The following is an 11,399-nucleotide window of genomic DNA, read 5'->3' as shown; positions in this document are numbered from 1 at the left end:
TGAGCATTTTTTCATGTGTCCGTTGGCAGCATAAATGTCTTCTTTTGAGAAGTGTCTGTTCATATCCTTTGCCCACTTTTTGATGGGGTTGTTTGTATTTTTCTTGAAAATTTGTTTGAGTTCTTTGTAGGTTCTGGATATTAGCCCTTTGTCAGATGAGCTGATTGCAAAAATTTTCTCCCATTCTGTAGGTTGCCTGTTCACTCTGATGGTAGTTTCTTTTGCTGTGCAGTAGTTCTTCAGTTTAATTAGTTCCCATTTGTCAATTCTGGCTTTTGTTGCCATTGCTTTTGGTGTTTTAGACATGAAGTCCTTGCCCATGCCTATGTCCTGAATTGTATTGCCTACATTTTCTTCTAGGGTTTTTATGATTTTAGGTCTAACATTTAAGTCTCTAATACATCTTGAATTAATTTTTGTGTAAGGTGTAAGGAAGGGATGCAGTTTCAGCTTTCTACATATGGCTAGCCAGTTTTGCCAGCATCATTTATTAAACAGGGAATCCTTTCCCCATTTCTTGTTTTTGTCAGGTTTGTCAAAGACCAGATGGTTGTAGATGTGTGGTATTATTTCTGAGGGCTCTGTTCTGTATGACTTCCTCACCTCTCTCAGCCTTCAAAGAACTGAAGAGAGTTAGGGCTTTGCTCTACATTAGGCTTTGTATTAATGGATATTGTGGCTGTTTTGATCTCCAAGCCAGACCACTGAACCTTTCCCCAAATCAACAACAAGAGTGTTTTATTTCTTATCATTCGTGTTCACTGAAGTGGCACTTTAAATTTCATTCAATAATTTATCTTTCTATTTACAACGTGGCAGTTATCCTGGCACAGGTTTTCAGCTTGTCTTTTGTCATGCTTTCCTCACTAAGCTTCATTATTTCTAACTCTATTTAATGTGAGAGATGTGCAATATTTCCTGTTGCTTGAACACTTAAAGGTCATTGCAACGTTATGAACTGGTCTGATTTTGATATTGTTGTGTCTCAGGAAATGGGGAGGCCAAAGGAAAGGGAGAGAGCCAGAATGTCACTTGTGGAAGCAGTCAGAATATATATAACATTTATCAATTAAGTTCACTCTCTTTTATGGGTACAGTCCATTGCGCCCCTAAATAATGACAATAGTAACATCAGAGATCACTGATCACAGATCTTCATAATAGATAAAATATTAATGAAAAGATTGAGACATTGTGAGAATTACCAAAATGTGACACAGAGACATGGCATGAGAACATAATGTTGGAAAAATGGTGCCAATTGACTTGCTTGACACAGTGTGGTCCTGAACTTTTAATTTGTGAAGAAAAAAGCAATATCTGTGAAAGGAAATAAAATGATATATGCTTGCATAACTGTAAACTTTTATATTTCCAGTTCATAGCTTGTAAACACTTATTATCATAAATAGTAATGATTTGTAGCACACAATATTAGTTACTGAAATAGATTTTGCAATAATACACATCCTTCTACACATCCTTCAATTTCAATTTTCAAACACACATTTCCTGCATGGTTTTCCACTACAGTACTGGATTGATCTCCCTATGAGGACACAGTTAGGACAGCATAATAAATTAGAGAGAGTGTTCTTTTTCTGAGATTCCAGCAAATAATATTCCACACATTCAGTAATACATTGTTGCGTTGTTTTTTTTTTTTTAAAAAAAAAAGAGATAGAAAAACAAATATTTTGCGTTGTAATTAACCTATATTGTTCAAGTCACTAAGAAAATATTTCCAAATTGTTTTGTTATACATTGGGTGTAGAAAGTTATCAACATGCTATTACCTTCATTTTAAAAAATATTACTCGGCTGTTTATTATTGCTTTTGTAACATTCTGGCCTCTATCATCTTATTTTATAACATGCTTTTTAATTAGTGTGAGATATTTTTAAAACATATATTACAAAAAAAATCTAAGTGTATAAAATGTCCAGGGACTATTCTCAACTCTTAACTGTATTAACTTTGTTCACTATCAATCAATAGTATACGTACAATATTCATCTCATTTTACAGATAAGTGAGGCATAGAAAAATTAAGCAACTCATTCAACATGCCACTCACTAGCCAGGTATAGATCTGGCATATAAATCAAAGCAATCTGACTTATTTTCTTTTCCAGTTATCCAGTAATCTATACTTATAATTGAGATACTCTACAGATACACACATCTACATACATTGCGCACTTTTCTGAAACATTTACTATATCCTTTAAGATGGCTTGATGAAATTGATTTTAGCATAAATCTGAAGCTAGTAATAACTGAAAAGTAGTATGACTAGTGTTTAGCAGCACCTTTGAAACTTTTAAATGGTTTTTAAAATATTTCGGGACTATGAAATTCATTTGGCTGCATTAAACCAAGAGCTTGATAAAATCCCTAGTATAAGAGGTTGTGTGTGTGTACTGGTAAGGTTTTTGCAAACTCCCAATTACAGTATGTGATTGAGAAATTAGACGTATCTTGAGATGCTTTATCTCATGAAGAATCTACCTTTGATCTTAGAACATTCTTGGCTGCATCCTTTACATCTTTATTTCTCAAACTATAAATCAATGGATTCAGCACTGGAATGAAAATGGTGTAGAACACGGAGATAATTTTATCAGTGTTTGGAGAATACAGGTAGCTGGGCCGTGAGTAAATAAAGAGGAGAGTCCCTTGATAGCTCGTCACAGAAGTCAGGTGAGAGGCACATGTAGAAAAGGTCTTCTTCCTCCCACTGGTAGAGTGGATCTTTAAGACTGAGAGAAGCATGAAAAAGTAGGAGATGATGATGATGATAAAACAAATAATTTCCACTGAGCTGCCGTATGTGGAGAGGAGCCACTCATTAATTGTTGTGTCAGTGCAGGATAGTTTAAGTAGGGGAGGGAGGTCACAGAAAAAATGATTAATAACATTTTTGTCACAATATTTCAGAATAAAGGCAAAGGATGTGTGAACCAGGGAACTCATGTTGCCTCCAACGTATGACAAGACAATCAGCCACATACAGATGCCCCTAGACATCACAACTGGGTACAGTAAAGGGTTACAGATGGCGACATAGCGATCATAGGCCATGGCAGCCAGGATGAAGGATTCTGTGTCTGCAAAAGTACAGAAAAAATAAAACTGCAGGGCACACCCATAATAGGAAATAGATTTATTCTCCGAGAGGAAATTGACCAGCATCTTGGGAACAATGACTGAGGAATAGCAAAGGTCTACAAATGATAGGTTGCTAAGGAAAAAATACATGAGGATCAATCCTGATCAACAGTATCAATCCAATGTTCCCTATTAGAATTATACCATATAATGTCAGAAATATGAGGAACAGGACAATCTGCAGTTCAGGGCAAGTTGGAAAACCTAACACAATAAACTCAGTCACCAAGGTGTACTTTCCATCTGTAAATTCCATCTTCTGTTTTGTTTTCCTTTTATGAGAAATTCTAATATCCTAAAATGTTCTATTGATGAAAAAAGAAAAATAACTAGTTGTAATTATAAAGTTATTTTGTTTAAAAAAATAAATAAATAGGCAATAAAATAAAGCAAGTTCAAACTTTTTTGAACTGTAAACTCTGAGAAATATATTTCAGAGTTTAGTAATATCATATTTAATGGTTGCAGGTTACATTTTATTTGATTACTATTTCTTCCATTGAACGGTTGACTTCCTATGCACATGGATCATGTCTGAGTTCCTTACTATTTTGTACCCAAAATATTAAACAATAACTGGCCTAGAGTATTAAAAAAGTAATAAATTAATGAACAGACTGATGATCATATTAAGTAAAGAAAATACGTATATTATTAAAAATGAACTGACTTACAGAATGTTCCTTCAAATAAGAATTTTAGAACAATCTGCTTTTTGTTTTCAGGATTTGATAGATACTGGTATGCTATGTCTCTTGACTGAGTGAATAGAGTGGTGTAATGAAATATGCCAGCTAATTTTTTTTTTTTTTTTTTTTTTTTTTTATAAAGCAGGTTTAGTGAAATAAAAACAAATGTCAGTAAATACCAGCTCTGAGGATATTTTTCCAGAAAAGAGCTTAGTGTAATTCCATAAACCCTATTCACATACTACACCAAGCAGATAAAGTTAGTTAACTACTTGTTTCTATACTTCTGGCCTTTATCGAAATCACTGGCTTCCAGGAAATGCTCAATGAACATTAGTGGACTGACCAAGTAAAGTAAGCCAAACATTTAGTTATATGTTAACTTCCAATTAAATAACATTACTGTATATAGCATTATCACTGATTAAATTTTATAAGTAAACAACAATTGTCACATTTATTGTTATGGTAGTATAATACAAAGTGATGAGTCAGAAAATCTGTTAAAGACTGTTGAAGACTGCTTCTAAGGTCTCAAAACACTTACACAATTATAAACATTTTTAACTTGACTTTGAAGTACAAATAATTTGATTTGGGCCATGTTGGAAGTATTAAAAAAAAAAAACAAAACAAGCGAAGTATCAATCTCTGTAGTTCATGTTGAAAGAGCCAAGATGGGAATTAAAAATATTTCTGAGTCACTGCCTCATTTACATAATACATATTATGACAATGACAGTGCTACAGACACTTTGTTTATCTCATGTAGGCAATAAAACTAGCCAATGACATAGACACTGAGAAGCCTACTGATAATCAGAAGGGTTAATCACGTGCTCAAAGTGCTGCCTTATGTTATCACCTCAAAGTGTGTGAATGAGATGCAGCACTACAGTAGGACTGTGGTTATTCTTACTTTGCTTGTCTGAAAAGTAGTCATGCTATTTAGAAAATATAAGACATAACTTCAATTTCGGAGGAATTTGATTAGATGCCCATCTTGGCTGCATGGGGGCTGTGTGACCTTGTGCAACTTAATATAAATTATCCTAATATGTACTATAACAATGATAATAAATATCTCATAGTGTTTCTGTGTGGATTACATAGGGAAAATTATCTCCCCCGCTTTCTGTCCCTTTATCTACCTACTTATCTTTCCATGTGTGATTCTTTAGAGAGACTGACATACAGTAGGTAACATCAAAAATTAGTTTTGATTGCTACACTGCCATTTTATTCTTAGCTTATGACTAGGGCTACCTGTCAAATTTTACTAACAATAATTGTCACCTGTATAACGCTTATTATGTGCAATGCAATATTCTTAACACTTCACCTATAACTCATTTAATAGTCACCAAAAAACTAACAAAATTACCATGGAGTTACTATCATTATGATTTTTTTTTTATAGATGAAGGAAACTCAGAAACAGAGAATTTGAGATTTAGGATGTGATGGAAACAGGATTAGAACCCAAGATTCTGACTCCAAAGCCACATGATACACTGGTTCTCTATAAACAAGATTCTTATTATTAGCTCCATATTTTGGATGAAAACATTAATGCTTAGGCTGGTATCTCAAGATCATTCAACATGTAATTGACCAGTGTAATTCAAAGCCAGTGTGTATGAAATCAAAGCCCATGAAAACAAGTGTGAGGATGGGGAGAATATTAACAGTATGACCATTCTATGGTTCACATACTTCCCAAAAATGCAGGGCATGTATTCTTGGCAACTTCATGTTGGTCATCCCTTCTTATAATCTAAAAATTCTATTTAGAGAAACATCAAAAGGAAGAGAAGAGGCATGAGGATAGTGGTAGGAAAATACAGTCATTCTTGGATTCTTTTAAAAAGGAATTAACAAATAGATCTCATTAAAATACAATGATTCATTAAGTTCTTTCCAAACATATAACAAAACAATCTTGTGTTATAAAATAAATGAATTCAAATTATAAGGTAGGTAGCTATGCTTCGGTTCTCCTATGAGTAACAAAAGGTTTATTTAAACAAAAGGCATTTTACATCCTGCGGAAGCTATACCAGAAAGGGTGATACAAGATAGATTACCTCGTCGGTGCAATATTGAATGATAAATGTACTCTCAAAACTATTTGTACTCAAATCAGTGGTTCTTGCTCTCAGACCAACAAAAGTTGATTTTTTTTTTTTTGCACCATTAAAGCCAGTCCAGTAACCACAGAAGCTACTTACTGAGGAAGGAACTGTTTCCAGTTGCTTAAGGGAATCATTTCACCAGTAAAACCAAGGGCTTTTACATGCATTCTTATGTTACCGGGGACCTAGTAATTGAAGGATTCCAAACATGTTAATTTCTGAGATACTCCGAGGGAATAGTTAACAGGCTTATTGGCAATGTAAATATTTTCCCTAAAAACATATTCATAATTTTAATGGAAATGCTGTTGTGTTAATTTGGAGATTAATTTCCATTTTTAGTAATATTGAGGAGGTTGTTTTTAACACTTGGCATCCTACAAAGGACCTTTTTTATTGTGGAGGTTCTTTGCAAATAGTCCAAATATTTAAAAATGTAACTATTGCCATTTAAATTATTTCAAAAACCACATGGAAACTCTAAAAACACTACTTATGATTACTAGTACTGAAAATTAATAAATTATTTTTGTGGCATTGAAAGCTTCTGTAGAACTTAGTATCAACAAGTGTTTTCTGACAAGACAGAGGATTTATAGCACCTGGCACCAAAGCGTATCAGGACAACGGCAAGATCATTTCAGTAAATACAGGTTGTCATCATCAACTTCATTATTCTGATATAGATTGTATATGATAGGTTCAAACAACCGTATTTAATAGCTAATTGTAATTAGTGCAACTCCACCCATTATAGTCTCTATTTTTTCACAGTATAATACAGGTTGATTAATCATGCCTATACCTGGAGAATCATAGCGGAAATATTCTTAAAACTTATATCCATGGCAAAGATCCATTTATGAATCTACTAAAACATGGTCAGAAAACCTCAGCTTGATTATTTTTTAGGAAAATAATGTCATAACTTCCATCCACTGTGTACGTTCTAACTATTGAAAAAATCTCCATTACTGTGAGTTCAAATCTGAATTTATATTTCCTCTTTATTTGTGGTATGATCCTTCTACCTAAGTGCACACAATTTTTTTTTTATTATTATACTTTAAGTTCTAGGGTACATGTGCACAATGTGCAGGTTTGTTACCTATGTATACAGGTGCCATGTTGGTGTGCTGCACCCATTAACTTGTCATTTACATTAGGTATATCTCCTAATGCTATCCCTCCCCACCTCACCCTTCCCACAATAGGACCCGGTGTGTGATGTTCCCCTTCCTGTGTCCAAGTGATCTCATTGTTTAATTCCCACCTATGAGTGAGAACATGTGGTTTTTGGTTTTCTGTTCTTGTGATAGTTTGCTGAGAATGATGGTTTCCAGTTGCATCCATGTCCCTACAAAGGACATGAACTCATCCTTTTTTATGACTGCATAGTATTCCATGGTGTATATGTACCACATTTTCTTAATCCAGTCTGTCATTGATGGACATTTTGGTTGGTTCCAAGTCTTTGCTGTTGTGAATAGTGCCGCAATAAACATACGTGTGCATGTGTCTTTAGAGTAGCATGATCTACAATCTTCTGGGTATATACCTATGATGTAAATATCAATAGTTTATTCACTGTCATTGCAGAATAGAATTCCACTGGATGATCATACCATAATTTGCTTATGCATTCCCCTGCTGATGAGATTTGATTGTTTCCATGTTTTGGTATTGTACATGGAGTGGCTGTGTGTATTCATAAACATGGCTTACATTTGACATATATTTTCGTTTCTTTTGGATAAGTGTTTGGGTCATATTATAGAATTTATTTATATTTTAGGGAATTGTCAATATGTTTTCTGAAGTACTTATATCCTTTTACATTCTCTCCAACAGTGTATGAGAGTAAAAATACTTCTACACCTTTGCCAAAACTTGACACTGTTAAAATTTTCAAATTTGCCATAGTCATTGGTAAGTTCTGAATTTTTATTCGTATATCTTTAATGAATAAAATGGTGTGCATGTTTTTAAGTGCTTATTGAATACTTAGAAGTGATTTTTGGCTGAAGTGTTTAATAAACTCATTTATTTCTTACAGGATTGTCTTCTTATGATTGGATGGCAAGTGTTCTTTACACATTTTGTATACAAACTCTTACTCAGAAATATTAAGAAATAATTTTTATTTTTTATTTTTTATTTTATTAATGCTATTATTTGAAGAAAAAGAGCTGTTAGTTTGGGTTTAATTTAATACATATATTTAGGAATTATGCTTTCTCAGTATTCTTTTAGAAGTATATAATAATCTTTATATCCCTATGATTTTCTTTTATGATTTTTTCTAGACCTTACTATACTTTAGATGTTACTTTCATGTCTATGATCCATTTTGAGTGGATGTTTGCATTTAATGTGAAGTCAAGTTTGATGTCCGTTTAGTCCCTATGTAGATATCTGCTCTTGCACGGTTTGTTGAAAAGCCTTTTCATTCCCCATGGATTATCCTAGCGTCTTTGTCAAAAATCAGCTAATTATCTCTATATTATAAGATAATATACACTATTAATATATTATTAACATGATATAAATATATTAATATGCAATATATTATACAATTCTCTGATTTATATATATTTTTTCTGGACTCTTTACTTCATTCCATTGATCTATATATTTAGGTACCTTAAGATATTCTAGGTAAACATTCATAACACTTACCTAAAGTAGCAACTTATCCTCTAATATTTTCAAGTTTACTTTCCCTCACTTCGTTGCATTGGCTAGAACCTCCTGCACAAGGTAACGTGCATATTTTTCTAATTGATATATAATTGTTATACATATTATGAGCTGTATGTGGTATTTTCATACGTGGATACATTGTGTAACGATCACATCCAGTGTGATTGGGATATTCATAACCTGAAACTATTATCATTTATTTGTGTTGGCATTATCTTAACACTTCTCCTCCAGCTATTTTGAAATATACAACACATTATCTTTAACTGTAGTTGCCCTAATGTGCTATCAAGCACCAGAACTTATTCCTTCTATCTCTCTGTACTTTTCTGCCCGTAAGCCAAACACTCCTCATGCTCCCTTTCTCCCATCCCATCCCAGTCTTTGGCAACCACCATTCTATTCTTTACTTCCATGGAATCAAATTTTGGTAGGTCTACATATGAGTGAGATAATACAACATTTGTCTCTTTGTGCCTGGCTTAGTTCACTTAACATAATAACCTCCAGTTTCTTCAATTTTTCTGCAAATCACAGGATTTCATTCCCCATCCCACCCCTTTTCTTCCTAGCCTCTGCTTCTGTGGAAATCCAATTTCTCCAACACCATTTATTGAAAAGGCTGCTTTTCCACCAATGAACTTCCTTGGCACTCATGTTAAAAATCATTTGAACATATATGTGAGAAGTTATTTCTGGGCTCAAAAACAAACAACAGAAAAAATACAGCATGGGCTGGGTGTGGTGGCTCACGCCTGTAATCCCAGCTCTTTGGGAGGCAAAGGTGGGCAGATCACCTGAAGTCGGGAGTTCAAGACCAGCCTGACCAACAGGGAGAAACCTCGCCTCTACTAAAAATACAAAATTAGCTGGGCGTGGTGGTGGATGCCTGTAATCCCAGTTACTCAGGAGGCTGAGGCAGTAGAATCGCTTGAACCCAGGAGGGAGAGGTTGAGGTGAGCTGAAATCGTGCCATTGTACTCCAGCCTTGGCAACAAGAAACTATGTCTCAAAAAAAAAAAAAAAAAAATGATTTCAAGAGTCCCAATCTAGCCTCAAAATGAAGGGTATGGAAGGGTGTGATTGGAGCAGAAAGATAGTAGCTTAAAAACCAGCATAATGAGAAAGTTAGAAGCTTCTTTCCAAGCCATCTGGAAATATGCAATACATTCTTGTAAACTAAAATTTCTGTACTGTACTATCAAACACTAGAACTCATTTATTACATCTTTCTGTATTTTTGTACCCAATTATCAACTCCTCTTCATTCCCCATCCCACCCCTTTTCTTCCTAGCCTCTGCTAACCACCTTTATACTCTCCACCTTCATGAGATTCCTTTTGTGTGTATGTGTGATGGAGTCTCATTCTATTGCCCAGGTTGGAGTAGAGGCAGGATCATGGCTCACTGCTACCTCCACCTCCTAGTTTCAAGCGATTCTCCTGCTCAGTCTCCCAAGTAGCTGGGACTACAAGCATGCACCACCACACTCAGCTAATTTTTGTATTTTTAGTAGAGATGGGATTTCACCATTTTTGCCAGGCTGGTTTCAAACTACTGGCTTCAAGTGATCCGCCTGACTCATCCTCCCAAAGTGCTGGAATTACAGGTGTGAGTCACCACAACCGGCCAAGATTTTCTTTTTTATTCCTACCTATAAGTGAGGGCATGTAATATTTGTCATTCTGCTCCTGGCTTATTTCACCTAATAACTGACCTGCAATATCATCAATTTTTGTTGCAGTGGAGAGGATTTTATTCTTTTTTAGGCTGAAAAATACTTCTTAGTGTGTGTATACCACAGTTTTTTAATTGAAACAAATTTTTAAACAACAAATATTTTTAAAATGTCTCGGAATGTGAAAATTTAGGCATACTGTAACCACTTTATTCTTTTCTATTTCCCATTTATGTATGTACAAGAGTGAAAAAAAACAGCAATCAATGTGTGTATAAATCTATAACGTCAACAAATGTAAAATGAAAATGTCAAATGGTAAGAAAAGATAGCATAATAACAATTTGTGAACAGAAATTCCAAGACCTTATTTTGAAGACTATCTGTCAGATTCATTCATTGAATATTAATCTATCACTTGCAACTACGCAATGATTAAAATCTTTGCAGCACTTGACCATGTGTGCATGTGTCTTTCTGAATGCGTGTCTGTCTCAAGAAAAGAAAGGGAGAGACAGGGCTAGAAAATTTGGAGCAGAATGAAAGAGAATAAAAGAATAGCCGTAATTGATGCATACTAATCAGAGTCTTCTTGATAGCATATTTTGGCACAAACTCTCACATTCTTTAAATATACTCATGCACGTGTGTGTGTGTATGAGAGAGAGAGAGAGAAAGAGAGAGGAGGTAAAAGACGGAGAGTTTAGAATTCCTATTAAACCTATAGTCCTAAAATTTGATTTTTCCTGATTACTCCAAGAAGTAGTTCAGTGAATACAAAGGAGAAATATATATTAAACTTATAGCATTTCTCACCTATGTGATATTTAACAATTCCTTAAAAATCATAAATGGTGAAAAATAATGCATAAGAAAAAATGAATGGATAATAGAAATTATTTTATATTTCCAGTTTCATGTATCATTGTGGCTTTAGTCTGTAAACATAGATTCCATTTGTTTTTCTAGATAAGATTTCACTTAAAAATATTATTTTGGAGAACCTAACAAAGATACACAGA

The 11,399-nt window shown here is 34.1% G+C and overlaps 1 protein-coding gene across 1 annotated transcript; it reads right to left on the bottom strand.

Moving 5' to 3' along the window:
• Positions 1 to 2,497: 2,497 nt before the first annotated feature.
• On the bottom strand, positions 2,498 to 3,428 carry LOC126936158 (olfactory receptor 5I1-like). Its single transcript, XM_050758612.1, is given in 2 exon segments — positions 2,498 to 3,260; positions 3,262 to 3,428. Coding segments are annotated over 2 exon segments (930 nt in total).
• Positions 3,429 to 11,399: the final 7,971 nt, after the last annotated feature.

Source organism: Macaca thibetana, chromosome 14, assembly GCF_024542745.1.
Source record: "Macaca thibetana thibetana isolate TM-01 chromosome 14, ASM2454274v1, whole genome shotgun sequence".
In the NCBI taxonomy this organism is placed as follows: domain Eukaryota; kingdom Metazoa; phylum Chordata; class Mammalia; order Primates; family Cercopithecidae; genus Macaca; species Macaca thibetana.
Note: the sequence above shows the minus strand (reverse complement) of the source record. Positions and strands in the feature narration are given on the sequence as shown.